The 17,607-nt window shown below is 53.0% G+C and overlaps 1 protein-coding gene across 8 annotated transcripts; it reads left to right on the top strand.

Annotated features, from left to right (window-relative positions):
- The first annotated feature begins 1,350 nt into the window (after positions 1-1,350).
- On the top strand, positions 1,351-16,716 carry BRPF1 (bromodomain and PHD finger containing 1). Of its 8 annotated transcripts, none has more exons than XM_010984964.3 (14): positions 1,352-1,748; positions 3,726-4,334; positions 7,788-8,747; positions 9,556-9,718; positions 10,063-10,194; positions 10,569-10,715; positions 11,497-11,806; positions 12,129-12,452; positions 12,771-13,055; positions 13,548-13,695; positions 14,301-14,437; positions 14,540-14,658; positions 15,008-15,162; positions 15,870-16,716. In XM_010984964.3, exons 2-14 carry the CDS (start codon positions 3,736-3,738, stop codon positions 16,051-16,053), a joined length of 3,663 nt encoding a protein of 1,220 aa, XP_010983266.1. In that variant the 5' UTR covers positions 1,352-1,748; positions 3,726-3,735; the 3' UTR covers positions 16,054-16,716. The 8 variants fall into 8 exon arrangements, with proteins under 8 accessions (XP_031326687.1, XP_031326692.1, XP_010983266.1 ...); XM_031470831.2 differs by having other exon boundaries at positions 1,353-1,748; positions 10,569-10,697; positions 12,132-12,452; XM_031470830.2 differs by having other exon boundaries at positions 1,353-1,748; positions 10,569-10,697.
- Positions 16,717-17,607: the final 891 nt, after the last annotated feature.

The following is a 17,607-nucleotide window of genomic DNA, read 5'->3' as shown; positions in this document are numbered from 1 at the left end:
ACCTCCATTTTACACATGAAGAAACTGAGGCTCAGAGGGGTTAAGTAAGTTATTGAAGAGAACCCATCATTTTGACTCCAGATCCCAAGATCTTAACCAGCAAATCCGATCAGTGTCGATTTTATTAGGATGTTTTGGGGAAGATACTGTATATGAAAACACATACTTTATAGTGGGTTGAATGCAAGGTTTGTATTAAGATAAAATAGAAGCTTCCAATGCTTTGGGCTTTGCCTCAGAGCCCTGGAAGACCCTTTCATGCTCCTCTTGGATGGCAAAACTGGAGAGGCTCAGGAACAAGCATTGTTCAACAAGTGGACTCTTCCTGGCACCCACGTCCTCCGAAACCCCCAAGAACTGACAATGATGTTTTCGAGCTCCACTTTACGAATAAGTTATAGGAGGTAGGAAGAACTTAACAACTTGTCCAAGTTCACATAGCTACCAAGTGACCCAGTCCATTAAAACCAGCTCTGTTCGTAGCCATGAAACATTTCCCGCCAACCTTAAGGATTCCCAGCATCTGAATCCCATTTTAGGTACACAAGCTCTTTCATACCCCACCAGCCCCTGCACCGTCCCCAATCCAGAAGCTACTTTCGGAGCCACACCTTTCCCTCCAACCCCGCCCTTTACCTTTTCTAAGCCCCGCCCTTTCCCTTCAGCGTGGCCTCCTTTTTCCCAGCTCTATCCTCCCCAGCCCAGCTCCAAGTTCCATGCCCATCCAAAGCCCCGCCCTTTCTTTCCTGAGGCCCACTCTTCTGTTTAGTCCCACCCTTTACCCGGTGCTCAGCCCCTATTCGCCATACTGGGGCCTGCTTTACCGATGGCCCCGCCCACTCACTGCAAACCCCGCCCCATAGACTGGTTTATTCTCTTCCAACCCCGCCCCGCCCCTACCCATAACTCCGGGTCTCCCTTAGGCTCTAGCCCGCGTCCCTCTTGCTCCTGGCCCTGCCCCCAACCCCGCCCCGTAGCTCCGGCCCCGCCTCGCCGCCTCCCTCGGAGACCAAGGCCAGGTCCCTACCGCAGCCGCGGCGCCAGCAGGAGGGAGGGAGGAGGGAGGGAGGAGGCAGAGGGGGAAGGGAGAAGGGCGGGCTCCTCACGCCTAGTCCCGCGCTCACCGTCCGTGGCCGCAGATTCGCTACAAACGGCCCGACCACTCCGGATACCGAGTACCGGGACTTCAGTCTCCAGAAACTCAACTCTGAGATGGAGGTGCTGGAAAAGCCCTGTGGAGTGTCCAGGGGCCCTTCCGAATCTCGGAGAATGGCCTCTCGAGCCTCAGTGGGCGGGCGGGGATCTGTGGCGAAAGTGCAGCTCGGCAGCGCCGCGGCGCCGCGTTTACCCTGCGCAGACGCCGTCGCCGCCGCTGCTGCCGCCGCCGCTGCCACTGCCTTTGCCGCCACCGTCTCAGCCGCCGCCGTCCCCGCGCTGCCTCCGGGAACCTCCATTGTTCCGGCGGCGCCGGGTCCCGAGACCGAGCTACTTAGGGGCTCTCGAAAAGGGCGGCGGCCGCCGGAATTGAGACACCGGGGCGCCGGCGGGACTGGGAGCGGCAGGGGTCAGCGCGGGAATCCCGGGGAGCCGGGCCAGAGCGTGGGGCGGCAGGGGGCCAGGGTGGCTAGGTCTGCAGTCTTTGGAGTTGGGGCTCCTCTCCCCGCCCCGTCTTTCCCCGCCGGCCTCCCCAAGTGGGGTCGGAGCCCCGGCGGGCGTCCCCGGCGATGAGCCCGGACTCGAGGTGGCCGGTGAGTGCGGGCCTGGGACCAGGGCGGGAGTGGCCAGAGGGGAAGGGGTAGGCTACTTTCGTGGGGCGCACACTGAGCTGCCCGGCCCGAGTGTCCCTCGGGCGACTCTGGCCCAGAGAACTGACAGTGCATTGGTTCGCAGCCGGCATCCCGGGGCTACAGTGTATCCTTCGGGGCTGCCTGGGCCAATGGCAGGAGGGGAGCCTTGTTTAACTTGTTACACTTCGACAAAGGGGAAACGTAGCCGCATCCGGGAGAGGGCTGCGGGCACCTCCTGGGCCTAGCCTGATCCCTCTGGCCTCCGCCCCCTACTTCCTCCAGCCCTCTGAGCTCCTGGGCCAGATGCCACCGCCATACTCTAGGGCCTGGGGCCCTCCCCACGGGCTTTCAGATCTAAATTCCCGTGTTTCTCCTCTGTGCTTCTGCTGCTGAGTCCCAGCGGGACATTTGCCGGGGACTCTGTGCTGCCTAGGGAGCCAGGGTAGCAGAGCTGCTGCGTTCACCAGGGACCCATCGTTGAAAGAGGAAAGCTTGTTTGTGCCTTTGATTGGTTTGTGTTTAAAGACACAGCTGCAGGTAGAATGTAGGAGCAAGTTGGAGTTAAAGGAGTAGTTTTACTGATAGGGCAATCAGGGGTTTTACCAGAGAGGCTGGAACAGCTCACTAGATTGGTTAAGTCGCAGGAGAGGGGCCAAGAAGGGTCACTGTTATTCAGGGAGCTCAGGGGTGGCTTTGCCTGGAATGGTGCCAAGCTCATAGTTAAATTGTTGAACTCAACTAGGCCTGGAGAAATTGGGGCAGTCTCTGACCAAGCTGGGCTTCCTGGGGGCTGGTGCCATCTGCTGACTCCACTCATCCAGGAAAGGAGGAGAGGAGGAAGGGAGGGCTTTGGGGACCAGCATGGAGCTGAGTGTGCCCAGATTGTCATGTTCCTGTTCGTACCCTTGGGCCTGGTACCACTCCCAGGGCCAGGGCATAGGCTTACCCTCAAGACCTCAGAAATGAACTAATGTTTTCTATAACCCAGTGATTTCTGCTGGAGCCCAGGACCACATCATTGGCTACCCATTCATGCTTCTATATGGGCTGACACTAGCCTTCAGCCATCACTCTCAGCTCCAGATCTGGTGATCTTCCCATTTAGCTATTCATTCAACAGGTTATTTATTCATTTGCCAGAACTACACTACATGCCAGGCACTGGAAATACAGAGATGGGTAGGTTTCAGTGTCTGCACTGCACAGCCTCCAGTCTTAACAGGAAGAGACAGAGAACTTCCGCTGTGGTGATGCCATGGAGGAGGTGAGAATGAAACCATGTGGAAACACAGCTCCCCATGGGAGAGACAAAGAAGTAATAACAGAAGAAGTGACATTTGAGCTAGGTTTTGAAGAATGAGTAGGAGGTCACCAATCAGAGAAGATAGAAGGCATTCTAAATAGAGATCATCTTGAAGGAATAAGAAGTTATAACATTCAGGGAATGGCAGTTTGCCCTGGGTGGACGGAAGTACAGCTGTAACTGGTGAAAAGAAGAATCTCGAAAGGAGAACTAGGGCCAGACAGTGAAAAGAACACCCCGAATATCACCGTAAGGAGCTTGGATATTATCTTGAAGTAAGTGGGGAGCATCAGGAGACTTTTAATCAAGAGGCTCACATGATCATTGCTACTTGGTAGAAAGATCATTCTGGACACATTATGTGAGATGAGGCTAGAACTGAGACATAGGGCAGGATGGCTAGGCAAGAGGTGATAAGGCTCAGACTGTGGCCATGGTGTGGAGGAGATGGCATTTGGAGATGCTGTAGAGGATGGCCAGGCAAGAGGTGATAAGGCTCAGACTGTGGCCATGGTGTGGAGATGGCATTTGGAGATGCTGGCCAGGACCCTTGAGGAGAGGGAGGGCTGGAGAGATTGGAGTGGGCAGCCAAGCAGTCTTCCCCAGGCCAATGCTAATTGATCTGTACATTCTAGATGTGACAGCATGGGGGTGGACTTTGACGTGAAGACTTTCTGCCACAACTTGCGGGCAACTAAGCCGCCCTATGAATGCCCAGTGGAGACCTGCCGCAAGGTCTACAAGAGTTACAGCGGTATTGAGTACCACCTGTACCACTATGACCACGACAACCCACCGCCCCCACAGCAGACTCCACTCCGCAAGCACAAGAAGAAGGGACGCCAGTCACGCCCGGCCAACAAGCAGTCGCCTAGCCCCTCAGAGGTATCCCAGTCACCCGGCCGTGAGGTGATGAGCTACGCACAGGCCCAGCGCATGGTGGAGGTGGACCTGCACGGCCGCGTCCACCGCATCAGCATCTTTGACAACCTGGATGTGGTGTCAGAGGATGAGGAGGCCCCCGAGGAGGCCCCTGAGAACGGCAGCAATAAGGAGAACACCGAGACGCCGGCTGCTACTCCCAAGTCAGGCAAGCATAAGAACAAGGAGAAGCGCAAGGACTCCAACCACCACCACCACCACAATGCTTCTGCGAGCACCACGCCCAAGCTGCCCGAGGTGGTGTACCGGGAGCTGGAGCAGGACACCCCTGATGCCCCGCCCCGGCCGACCTCTTACTACCGGTAAGGCCCCCTCCACCTCCCGACTCTGGAGAACTGGTCAAGCAGGGCTCAGGAGGCAAAGACAGGTGACAGGCAGCAGCTCACAGAGTGGCTGGGATAGAGGGTAGCAGAAGCACACTGGGCCTGCCAGGCAGTGAGAGGAAAAGTGCCCCAGCTAATGACGGTGGCACTTACCGTGCACGGCTGCGTGCCCTGCGCGGGGTGGCCCTTTTCTCTTCTCACAAGTTACTCAGGTGGGTATTCTCATTTCACAGATGAGAAAATGGACCAGACCTACCAAAAGTCACGTGCCGGTAGATACTGAACCAGGTTCAAACCCAGGTTCCTCTGACTCCAAAGCTGCACTATGTCCACAGTAGCAGAAGCTCCAGTTATTTTTTTCCTGACCCTTTCTGTTCCATCACTGTGTGACCTTGGGAAAGGCATCTGTCTTCTGCTGGTCTGGTGACCCCAGCTGCAGAGGAGGTGTAGCTTTCCTCTGCCAGCCTATAGGTGCAAGACTAGGGACACTGACTTCATAAGGTCCTAAAAGTGATTTGTAAATCTGCAGAAGTAGTTTTCTTATTCCTTGTTCTATTACTGTCACCCATTCTTTAGCATGTGTAAGCAGTATTTTTGTCACCTATGTTTTGTACTTCTCCAAGGACCCTTTTATTTGTTTCACTTAATTTTTTCTTGGTACCCTACTTCCTTCCAAAAATTAGTCACAGTGGCTCCTAATAAAATCACAGGCATAAGGCTAAATTCCTTTGACATGAGGTAAAAAATGAAGGAGTTGGGGAAGTATGGTGGTGAAACTATATACAGAAACCCTAGCGGAAGGATGGAATAAAAACCAAGTGTGAAACTTCTCCCTGAGAGTCTTGGCATCCAAGGCAAAGAGGGCGTTCGGATGAGTTAGTTAAGCAGCAGTCTTTGGTAACAGCTAATCAGAAGGCCTGATCTCTGAGAAGGGCTTGTTGTAAAGGTTCTTATGTGAAAAGTAGTTTTTACCAAAAGCGCAACCCACATGATATTATATTAAATCTCACTTCTTTTTAAGCAAATCTTTGGGAACCCAAGTGATTTGGCCCAGTGTGTCGCCTTCCTCTCACCCCATTTGCACATCAGCCAGTCTCCCCTTCCTCTCTTCTGTTCTTTGGTCTGTCCACCCCAGCTCCAGCTCCTTCTGGCTTTCCACTGTCTCTCCTCTCTTTTGGTCCTGACTGCCATGCTCACCCCTCTCTGGGCCTGCCCTCCCTCCTGATGGCTCTTCAGTGTGCTCTGTGCTCTGATAAGCAGCCCAGCTCATCTCCTTTTGCTCCTTTTCTTCCTCCCTCCACTCAGATTCACTCTTTCCTCCTGGGGATCAGATCTGTTCTCCAGGCAGCAGTTCTCAGCTGGTGCACTGCAATCAGTTGGGAGGTGTGTTGCATGTAATTTGTTGCTACTGTTAGCAGAACTGCCTGTTTTGGAAATGATTTGCTTTTTATATAAATTTGAGAAGATTTGAGGTCATCTCTCTAATAATACCATTTTCTCTTGCTCGCATCTGATGTGCTTTCTTGAGGGGGAGAGAGAGGGCGGAGTGTCAGCTGGTGTGCCAGGAATTGTACATAACATGTAGCCTACCTTGTCTGTGCTGCAGCCTGTAATCTGGGTGCACCGTGGGAGTGTGTTATGCACCACCATGTAATGTCACGTATGCCATGGCAGAAAAGAGGTTGAGAGCAGGTGCCAAGGCCTGGAAGGGACCAGATGGTTCACACTAGCCCTGAGCCACACCCTTTTTCAAGGATGAAAACATTAAAGCCATCTTGGGGAAGAGGTAAAGGACTAAGGAAGGCGCTGCTTCTGAGAGACATAGCATTTTAGCATTTTAGTCTCTCCTTTCTTCCACCCCCAAAATGCCTTTCAAGTGAACAACTGAGTGCCTCTTTCTGTGTGGTGAATCAGACATGGTCCCTGCCTCTGTCCAGCAGTGGAGAAGTTAAGACATATGAACAGTACAGTACAAGGCAAGGTAGGTCAGAGGTATGCAAAAACTAATGACAAAGCTAAGATAAATTGAGTACTTGCTTCATGCCAGGTACTGTTCTAAGCATTCTACCTGTATTAACTCGTTTAATGTTCACAACAGTGCATGAAAGAGGTTAAGGTTAGCATCACCTCCTTACAGATACAGAAACCAAGGCCCGAGGTGGTTAGCTCCCTGGCCTGCGGTCGTGTAGACCGTGGCTCTGGGGCCCTTGCCCTCTTGGCCTGCTCTATTCCCCAGAGCCCCATTTTCCTTGTGGACAGGAGACAGGAGCGGCAGGAACTAACATTTTATCTAGGGCCTGCTATGTGCCACTTGATTGAGCCCGCTTGTTTTTGTAGTTCCATTTAATCCTGACAGTGTCTTTGGGAGTAAGCAGTGTTATCCTCATTCTACCATCGATAAAACAGGTTCAGAAAAGAGCACGGATGTCCTGAAGGTCACAAAGTAGCAGAGCCAGGATCTAAACCCAGGTTTCTTAGAAGCCGAAGCCCTGTTTTTTCCATCATAGCTCCCTGTAGCTGTGCAGGGTGGGAATCAGGTCGCCTAGAGCGTGCACGCGTGGCCGAGGGTGGGGAGTCTGCTCTGTACCCCAGGCATGTGGAGCAGCCCTCTGCTCCAGTCCCGCTGGCCCCGTGCGTGCCAAAGGGTGGAGTTTGAATCCTTGCTCTGCCATTCCTGCTTGTGTGGCCTGTCTGTGTTGGGCAGTTAATTAACTTCTCAGAGCTTCAGTCTCCTCACCTACAAAGTGAGGGTATTAAGAACACTGACCCTATGGCTGTGGGGAAAATAAATGTGATAACTTAGCACCGTGCCTAGCTCACAGTAACTGCTCAGTAAATCTTACCTATTCTGACTCATCTCCTAAGGCTTTTCAGAGAGCAAAGACTACCCAGAGTTTGAAGGAGCCCTGAGCTGATGCTCGCACCAGCAGAAGACCCACAGCAGCTCCATTCAGGGACACGGCCAGCTAGTGCTAAAATAACTTACATATAATTTGCAGGTGATAACTGAGGACCTTCCTTCCCCTGACTTTGCACCATTACCCAGACCACCCCAGTAATGGGTCCTAGCTCACCACCCTTGTCCCTTCAGGGGTCTGGCTGAGCCTCTGCACCTTGAAGGAGACAATGTAGCCGCTGGGACATGAGCTTTAGAATTGGCAGGCCTTGGTTCATCTCTCAGCTCTACCACTTTCACAAGAGACAGAGGGCTAGGGCAGGTGAATTAACCTCCCCAAAGGTTAGGTTTCCTTTTCTGCAAAACAGGAATGACTGTAGGACCGGTAGTACCTGGGATTGAGTTGAGGGTAGAATGAGACGACACATGTGAAGGCACAGGCCTGGAATAGAGTAAGCGCTCAGCACCTGAGCCCGTTGTCTCTAAGGGAGGGAAGGCTCAACCATGTGATGCCGAGCTGCCTGTGTGCACTGCAGGTACATCGAGAAGTCAGCGGAGGAGCTGGATGAGGAGGTGGAGTATGACATGGACGAGGAGGACTACATCTGGCTGGATATCATGAACGAGCGGCGGAAGACGGAGGGTGTGAGTCCCATTCCACAGGAGATCTTTGAGTACTTAATGGACCGGCTGGAGAAAGAGTCCTACTTTGAGAGCCACAATAAAGGCGACCCCAATGCGCTAGTGGATGAGGATGCTGTGTGCTGTATCTGCAATGATGGTGAGTGCCAGAACAGCAACGTCATCCTCTTCTGTGACATGTGCAACCTGGCTGTGCACCAGGAGTGCTACGGTGTCCCCTACATCCCTGAGGGCCAGTGGTTGTGCCGCCGCTGTCTGCAGTCACCCTCCCGTGCTGTGGACTGCGCCTTGTGCCCCAACAAGGGTGGTGCCTTCAAGCAGACAGATGATGGGCGCTGGGCCCATGTGGTGTGTGCCCTGTGGATCCCTGAGGTCTGCTTTGCCAACACGGTCTTCCTGGAGCCCATCGACAGCATCGAGCACATCCCACCAGCTCGCTGGAAGCTGACCTGCTACATTTGCAAACAGCGGGGCTCAGGGGCCTGCATCCAGTGCCACAAGGCCAACTGCTACACAGCCTTCCATGTGACATGTGCCCAGCAGGCCGGCCTTTACATGAAGATGGAGCCTGTGCGGGAGACAGGTGCTAATGGTACCTCCTTCAGCGTCCGCAAGACTGCCTACTGCGACATCCACACCCCCCCAGGGTCAGCACGCCGCCTGCCTGCCCTGTCCCACAGTGAGGGGGAGGAGGAGGAGGATGAGGAGGAGGATGAGGGTAAGAGCTGGAGCTCAGAGAAGGTCAAGAAAGCCAAGGCCAAGTCCCGGATCAAGATGAAGAAGGCGAGGAAGATCCTGGCAGAGAAGCGGGCGGCGGCACCTGTGGTGTCTGTGCCCTGCATCCCGCCACACAGGTATGTGGACAGGCTGCTGTGGGACGAAGTTGTGTTGGAGACTGACAGCCCCCCGAGTGGAGTAATAGGGTTGTGTTATCTTCTTCCCATCAGGAGCTACATAGAAAAATTTTTAAAAAACAACAAAAACAATTTCAGAAGAAGTTAGATCTAGCAGGTCACTTGACTTTTACATTAGGAACCAGAAACTTCATCTGGAAGAGCTAACAGGTGTTTTAAACTGCCTTCCATTTTGATGGTGTGGTTTAAGTTGGGAGAAAAGATAGAATAGCCCCAGCCCAACAGAAGTAGTTGTCTGACTCTGAAGGGAAAAGTGGAACAAAAAAGGGGGAAGGAAACACGCAAGGAGTTGTGAAATGGTTACCGCCACAAATAAGTCCAAATGAGGGCTGTGATGTTTTTGACTTTCTCTTGCGCTCTCTAGCCGATTTCCTGTAGTTTACTGCTGTGCAGTAGTACTGCATCTTAAAAGCCTCCCAGGCTCAGTCTGAGTTGGGTCTCCCAGGGTCAGATAGAACTCTGGGCTTCAGTGACAAGAGCACTCATAGGGGCCAAGCTCCCTGACCCCCTTGGTGAACAGGGTTTGGGATCTGGCTTAGTGCTGGGAGCTTGGCTTCCTGTCCACTGAAGGCCGTTGATGGCTCCGTTTGCTTTTCTGTGCTTTAAGCCCAGTGTTACAGGCCTTTTTGACAGTAGATAAAGTCCCTATTCAGCCCCACTCAGAAACTCTCACTGGCCAGAGACCCCTGTTCTGCTTAAGAAAATCAGGCCCCAAGAGTTTTTTTCTCTTTGCTCCCCTGCTTCCTAGGCTCAGTAAAATCACTAACCGCCTGACCATCCAAAGGAAGAGCCAGTTCATGCAGAGGCTGCACAGCTACTGGACGCTGAAGCGGCAGTCACGGAACGGGGTCCCACTGCTGCGTCGCCTGCAGACGCACCTGCAGTCTCAGAGGAACTGTGACCAAGTCGGGGTACTGTGTCAGATTCCCTGTGGGTGCTAGGAGCCAGTGCCGGGGGGACGAGGACTGAGATTTGTGACTGTAGTTTCCAGTGTCTGAGGGCTTGGGCTTTTTCCTCCTTTAAGCTAACCCTCAAACCAGGCTCAGGATGCAACCCTTACAGAAACACATTGTTCCTAGGTGTTCATCCATTCATTCACAACATGCACATTCCAAGCACCGACTTCAGTTGGCGAGCCTGCCAATAAGTCACTCTGCTCCCTCCTTTGGCTTTACCTGCCCTTGATCCCAGTTTACAGGGCTCTCCTTCCCTCTGGCTCTCTCATCATCTCCTGATCTCCCTTTTGCATCTACAGAGAGATTCTGAGGATAAGAACTGGGCCCTCAAAGAACAGCTTAAGTCCTGGCAGCGGCTTCGGCATGACCTGGAGCGAGCACGGCTGCTGGTGGAGCTGATCCGCAAGCGGGAGAAACTCAAAAGGGAGACGGTGAGACTCCTGAGCCAACTCTTTTTTATGGTGGGGAAAGCAGATCTGGGAAAACCGAAAACAGAGAAAAAGCATGTGTCTCTTGCCCGGGAAGCAACAGGGATGATGCTGGAGTCAAGTCTCCTAGAGCTCAGTGTGCTCTCAGGCTCACTGAAAGCAGAATGTCACAGGAGAGTGTGAACGGAATCCTAAATTATGTGAGGCAGGTAGCTGGTGTTGGGTGTTAAGAGAGGGAAAGTCCAGAGTGGTCACGTAAACCTAGCTGCAGGGGGTGGAAGGAAGGCGAGTTCCCAAATCAGCTGCAACCATCTCCTCAGACCTCTCTGCCAAGGGACTGGCCCAGGCCTGGCTGATTGGGCCTTTGTGTGTGTCAGATCAAGGTCCAGCAGATCGCCATGGAGATGCAGCTGACCCCGTTCCTCATCCTCCTTCGAAAAACCTTGGAGCAACTCCAAGAGAAGGATACAGGCAACATCTTCAGCGAGCCGGTCCCTCTGTCTGAGGTAACCGAATTGGACGAAGTAAGAATCCCTTCCCCTCACCCCACCTTCTTTCTGTTCCTCTCCCAGTTGGACCCCTGCTGCAGGTCTGGGCCAGGGACTAGGAGGGGGCCTTGAAGAGAGGGGCTGGTGGCTCTGGGGCTCCAGAATGGACTGGAGCCACATGCATCACCTGGACTCTGTCTTGTCCCTGTCATACCTCAAGGCCCAGAATAGGAGGCAATCTGCACTCCTACCCCAGAGGCAGGGACTGAGTCTGCCAAATGAATAATCCCAGGGCAGGAAGACACTTTCCAGGTGCTGAACCCTAGAACGGAGAATTTAGAAGGCTCAGCACCTAAAGAACCATCTCTGAAGCCCTAGGTCCTGACTGGCAGACTCTTCTCTCTAAAAGGTATAAAACGAGAAGCCTGAGGCAGCAGCCTTCCTATAAATGTCAATGATAAGTTAAAAGAGCTATAGGAATACAAGGTGGTGGTATTTCCAGAGGATTCCTGTAGCCATTTTCTTGCTAAAGCCTCATGTGGCTCTAGGAGGTAGATAGAGCTGTAATTTCATTACTGTTTTCCAGGTGAGGAAAAGAAGGCCCAGAGAGGTTAACAGACTTGCCAAGTTCACATAGCTTGTGACTAGTAAAGTCAGGACTAGAATCCAGCTTTCCTTTCCCCTGAGCTGTAGGCCTGCCTCTAACTGTGGTGGGAGGAGTTTGCTGGATACATTCCAGGGGGGTGTTGTGAGGAACAGGGGTTTGGGGGAGTGAGGAGCATACCTCCACTTAGCTACACCTGCCGTGTCCTCCCAGGTGCCTGACTACCTAGACCACATCAAAAAGCCTATGGACTTTTTCACCATGAAGCAGAACTTGGAGGCTTACCGCTACCTGAACTTTGATGATTTTGAGGAGGACTTCAACCTCATCGTCAGCAACTGCCTCAAGTATAATGCCAAGGACACCATCTTCTACCGGGCAGCAGTGCGGCTCCGTGAGCAGGGTGGTGCTGTGCTCCGCCAGGCCCGGCGCCAGGCAGAAAAAATGGGCATTGACTTTGAGACGGGCATGCATATCCCCCACAGCCTGGCTGGAGACGAGGCCCCACACCATGCCGAAGATGGTGGGTGAAAAGTCACACACACCCATAGAGGCCAATGCCAGGGATGAACAGCTTTCCAAAAGTCCCCTCCTGGGAGCAGGCAGTATAGGCAGGAAGCAGCTAGGCTGAGCAGTGGCAAGCTATCCCCAGGAATGCTGTCCAGGAAGCCAGACTAGGTGAATGGACAGCAATCCTCACCATTCCACATCTTGGTGCTGCTGTTTTACAGCCGTTCCTGGTCAGAAGCGGAAGGGAGAAGAGTGGGTTTCTTGCTGCCTGCCCAGGTTTAAGGGGCCCAGAGGGCTGCCCTGAGCCTGACCTTTCCCCCCATCCCCACCCCCAGCAGCAGAGGAAGAGAGGCTGGTCTTACTGGAGAACCAAAAGCACCTGCCAGTGGAAGAGCAGCTGAAGTTGTTGCTCGAGCGGCTGGATGAGGTGAATGCCAGCAAGCAGAGCGTGGGCCGCTCACGGCGTGCAAAGATGATCAAGAAAGAGATGACGGCCTTGCGGCGGAAGCTAGCCCACCAGCGGGAAACTGGACGGGATGGGCCTGAGCGGCATGGCCCCTCCAGCCGGGGCAGCCTGACACCCCACCCAGCAGGCTGTGACAAGGATGGGCAGACGGACAGTGCCGCCGAGGAGAGCAGCAGCCAGGAGACAAGCAAAGGTCTGAACCCCATGGCGTGGTAGACCCCAAGGCCAGCCAGACTTTGACTCTGCAGCAGACTCTTGGCCCCTGCCATCCCCTGGGCAGAGGTCCCTCCTGCACAGCTAGCTGCACTTTCCCCTCATTCCCCAACTAGGGGCCTCTTAGCTGCCTCTCTGGCTCTTTGTGTGAGACAATGTTCCCAGCTTCCTGCCCCTCAAATTATCTCCTCAAGTCTAGCTGGACTTACAGTCCTACACACCCAGGGCATACCCTGGACATATGCCCTTCCCATACCAGGCCCCTCACCAACTCTCCTTCTCTCTTTCTCTGCTCCAGGCCTGGGTCCCAACATGTCCTCAACCCCCGCACATGAGGTGGGCAGGAGAACCTCAGTTCTGTTCTCCAAAAAGAACCCGAAGACAGCTGGACCGCCCAAGAGGCCGGGCCGGCCCCCCAAAAACCGGGAGAGCCAGATGACCCCCAGCCACGGAGGCAGTCCTGTGGGGCCCCCCCAGCTCCCCATCATGGGCTCCCTGCGTCAGCGCAAGCGGGGTAGGAGCCCTCGGCCCAGTTCGAGTTCAGACAGCGACAGTGATAAATCCACAGAAGACCCCCCAATGGGTGAGCCTCTCCTTCACCCAGCCCCCCAGTAGAGTTAGCAGAGCTGCCATTCTTTCCAATATAACTCCCACCTATCCCTTATTTGCCCGTAGTATGTCAGTGCTATAAGGACCCTTAGGAATCCTTTAATTCCTCCGTTTTACAGATGGGGAAACTGAAGCCCAGAGACACTGACCCAGCTTGATTCCCATCCAGGGCCCCCTCCATTGTATCACTTTACCTTTTCTCTTCTTATCCTCGTTGGGGAATCTCCTGCCCTTTAAGCCATTTGTGTCCTAAGGCCAATAACTGCCAAGGGAAGTGTGAGGGGTGGGGCAGGGCTGTGGCCAGCTGTGGTGGACACTGCCCAGCACTAGCTCTGCTGGCCAAGGTTGGAGGAATTTTCCAGCACAGAAGGGAAAGCCAAGCTCTAAGCCCCTCTTATCCCCAGTAGATCTCTGATCTACATCTTCCTGACCGATTCCTTCCCTCCTCCCCCTCCCCCCAACCAAGACTTACCAGCCAATGGCTTCAGCGGTGGAAACCAGCCAGTAAAGAAGAGTTTCTTGGTATACCGTAATGACTGCAGCCTTCCCCGGAGCAGCTCCGACTCTGAGTCCAGCAGCAGCAGCAGCAGCAGCGCTGCCTCAGACCGGACCAGGTACCAGCCCTCCAGATCAGGCCTGCCTCCGGGATGCCCTTCCAGATTTCCTTACGGGGAGTGCGGTGGCAGCCGTCCCAGCTTAGATTAAGGTGGCTCAAGCCAAAGGTTCTCTGCAAAATAAATGGAATAGTTGAGACTGTCACCCTAATGGAACACAGGGGACCATCCAGGGTTAAGCCCATATTTTAGAACAGAGGGCATAAACTGATGCCTTGTGGCCTGGATTTGTCCTGCAGACGTATTTTGTTTGGCCGGCATGGTTTTTTTGTTGTTGTTGTTTTTTTTTAGTGAATCCAGAAGTACCATATAAAATTCCCAGTTTCTGTATTCTCTTTAAAAATCAGATCTGGCTGAGTAGCATATACCCACATCTTCAATTCTGACTAGTGTTGCCTTAAGATAGGGCATCACTACTGCTAATTCCAGCCCACGTCAGTCATATCAACCCCAAGTCCCTGAGGGCTGTGAGTTTGAAATTCTTCAGTTAGCCTCTGCTTTCCAGAAGTCTTAGACCCTGGGGGCTTAGAGAAGAGAGGATACCCACCATGGCATTCCCCCTACATCTTCCCATTCTTTGAGTTGAGTTTCTGGTTTGTCCACAGCACAACGCCCTCAAAACAAGGCCGGGGCAAGCCCTCCTTCTCTCGGGGCACATTCCCAGAGGACAGCAGTGAAGACACCTCAGGCACTGAGAATGAGGCCTACTCCGTGGGCACTGGCCGCGGCGTGGGCCACAGCAGTAAGTACGCCCGCCCAAAGCCAGGGATGCCGGGGGCTCAGTGTCAGGGCCTTATCAGCCCCCTGGCTGCTGATCCGCCCCCTCTCTCCCATTCCTGTGAAGTGGTGAGGAAGAGTCTGGGCCGTGGAGCTGGCTGGCTGTCAGAGGATGAGGACTCCCCCCTGGATGCTCTGGACCTGGTGTGGGCCAAATGCCGAGGGTATCCATCGTACCCAGCTCTGGTAGGCTTCTGCTTTTTTTTTGTCATACCTCTTGCCTTCTAACCTCATGACACAGACTCAGAATTAGCAGACTTTTCCTACTCTCTGCTGAGCAGCAGAACACAGAGGTATTTGGCAGACAGACACTGAGAGGTCCCTGGTTAGTTGCTCCATCTTTCTCTTTTTCTTCCCTTTGGCCCTTGGGCTCTGAAATAGTTCAGCCTGGGAAGAAGCCAAGGGTGAGCATTGCAGCCCTAGTTGTATGATAATCTTTTTCTGTCTCCACTTCAGAGGTAATCTGGAAATTCTTGGATAGGGTAAGCCTTGGGGAAGGAGACTGAACTAAACCAAGGTCTTATTACACCCTTAGATCATTGATCCAAAGATGCCCCGGGAAGGTATGTTCCACCATGGGGTTCCCATCCCTGTGCCCCCACTGGAGGTGCTGAAACTTGGGGAACAAATGACCCAGGAAGCCCGAGAGCATCTCTACCTCGTCCTCTTCTTTGACAACAAGCGAACCTGGTAAGGGAGGAGTGGAGCATTTGGTGTGACTCACAGCCACAGATGCAACTCTGGGTATGGGGGCAGGCTGCCAGAAAACTCCAGCAACAGACAGACTGGGCTATCTATAAGTCATTGGGGGAAGGACTTAGATCTTTGAGCAAGTCTTGTCCACAAGTCTGAGAGACTGAGTGAGCAGCAGCTGACAGACAGCTGTAGCTAGAAACCAAGTGACTGTGATAAATGTGGGGGTGGCTCCCCACCTAAAGTGGCTTCTAGACTTAGTGTTCCTACCTCTGCCTCCATGGTAACAAGACAGGGATAAAGCAGGCAGAAGCTTTCAGGCTCTGAATCCCTGTTCCATCACATTATGTATGTAGTCTTTTGCTCTTGTTAATTGTAGAGGATATTTATTGTCAGTTTAGTCTGCCTGGAGCCCACAAGACAGGGCACCTATTTCAGGTTAGGTCAGGGCTCCTTTTTTCACCCATAAATACCCTGTGGTTACCCCCCAGTGTGACTGTTGACTGGGCTTTTTCATCACTAGGCTAAGCAGTTCCTTAAGGGCATGGACTGCCTCTCTTGGTTTCTGTAATTCCCACCAGAGCCTGGCCCAGACTGGGCACTCAGAAGGTGGTTCTGAATGAATGATCAAGTGAAGAAGGCTGGTGCTTGTTACTTTCCTACAGATAAGAGATGACTCATTTGATCCTCACCTCATCCTACAGGCAGTGGCTGCCCAGGACTAAGCTGGTTCCTCTGGGTGTGAACCAGGATCTCGACAAGGAGAAGATGCTGGAAGGCCGCAAATCCAACATCCGCAAGTCAGTACAGATTGCCTACCACAGGGCTCTGCAGCACCGCAGCAAGGTGCAGGGCGAGCAGAGCAGTGAGACCAGCGATAGTGATTGATACTGTCCAGCACAACCCAACCCACAGTGCCCTGCCACCTCCCTCCTTCCCTTTGCTCACTGTCCTGGAGTGGCACCGGCCTCTGCACTGACTCATTCCTGGTCTTGGGGCCAGTCTCAGGGGAAGCTGGGTGGGGGAGGTCCCTCCCGCCCTGAGTGCAGCTGGACTGTACAGAACACTCCAAGGGCCCATGGCGGCTCCACGCAATGAGAGAGGAGGTCCCACAGGCCAGAAAGCTCCAGAGACCTCACGGCATTGTAGCGCAGGGTGGTGGGCCAAGGTTAGGACACTGCGTAAAACAGGCCATCCCATCACCTATGCCTGCTCGTGCCAGGAGAATCCCTAACCGCCTAGTGGCCTGAGGCCTCTGAGGTGGTAAGGTGAGGGGGCATCTGCCCAGCCTAGCAGTGGGATTGATGTCTGTCCAGCCCGGAAGAGGGGCACTAGGTGACCCCCTCCCCTGCTGTTGTAAATACTGTAATTAGCGGAGAATTTAAATTATTCTCATTTGTAACTGCGTTTCCGGGTCGCGCCAGAGTCATTTGGTACTAAAAAATACAGGGGCCTGTCCCCACTTCCCTTCTTCCCATAGATTCCCCCACCTTTCAAACTGGTTTGTATTTATTTCAAAGGAAGAAAATATATTGATTCTTAGAAAATGAATGGTCTGTTTGGAATTCTTGGTTCTTGCTTTCTGCCAAGGCAAAGAGATGAAAAGGTAGGTTCAGTCTCCCAGGGATGGTAAATAATTGGGCCCAAGTGGTTGCTGACTACTGTGCCTGCTGCATTTATAAGATAACAGCAAAGATAATATGAGAGCTCCTACTTCCCATGCACTTAACTGAGTGGTAGACCCTGTGCTGAAGCACCTTTAGGTATAGTTTTGTATAATCCTTGCAATAATTGGGGCAGGGTAATAGGGTAGTTGTCTCCACAAAGACACTGAGGTCTAGAAAAATTGAGTAACTTGCCTAAGTTCCCACAACTAGGAAGTTACAGAGCTAGGATTTGAACTCAAGTCTGTTTGTCTGAAAAGCTAGCTCTTTAACCAGTATGCGGATCTGCTGGCAGAGCGTACTGCCCATTCTTTCATAAACTGCAGATGCTTCAAGGCCTTGCCAGTGGATGGTCCAAGTGCTGCTTCAGAATCACTATAGCTGTGACCTCCTTTTAGCTTGGGACCAAGCAGGTTTTGTTCATTCCCAACCTTGACACCTTCTCTTCCAATTTAAACATTTATTGGAGAAATGCTCTCCAAGCGCTGGGCCACCTGTGGGCTGGCATGCCTACAGATGAAATAACCACAGGAAGCAGCTGTCCCGGGGCCTTGCAGCTTCTTCCAGGCTCCCAGGGGGCCCCAGCTAGGAGCTTTGGATGGGTGGGACACAAAGATAAATCAGCTGCCAATCTTGCCCTTAAGGAATGTGCAATCTAGTCATTCAGAAGTCACTGGGCTAGAAGGGGAAAAACACTCAAATGGAGTTCTTGTCTCCTTGTTTTTTGTGTCTTTCTCCAGAAGGGAGGAAATTACATAATCTTTCCTGGGCCAGGCAG

Source organism: Camelus dromedarius, chromosome 17, assembly GCF_036321535.1.
Source record: "Camelus dromedarius isolate mCamDro1 chromosome 17, mCamDro1.pat, whole genome shotgun sequence".
NCBI lineage: Eukaryota > Metazoa > Chordata > Mammalia > Artiodactyla > Camelidae > Camelus > Camelus dromedarius.
The sequence above is the reverse complement of the archived record's forward strand: the minus strand, read 5'-3'. Positions and strand labels throughout refer to the sequence as shown.

Excerpts from the sequence above, each read along its gene's own strand:
- BRPF1 (XM_031470827.2), top strand. The coding sequence starts at position 3,736 with ATGGGGGTGGACTTTGACGTGAAGACTTTCTGCCACAACTTGCGGGCA. Across the intron at positions 13,056-13,547 it reads CACAGAAGACCCCCCAATGG|ACTTACCAGCCAATGGCTTC; the intron begins GTGAGCCTCTCC and ends CCCCCAACCAAG. Across the intron at positions 15,163-15,869 it reads TTTGACAACAAGCGAACCTG|GCAGTGGCTGCCCAGGACTA; the intron begins GTAAGGGAGGAG and ends CTCATCCTACAG.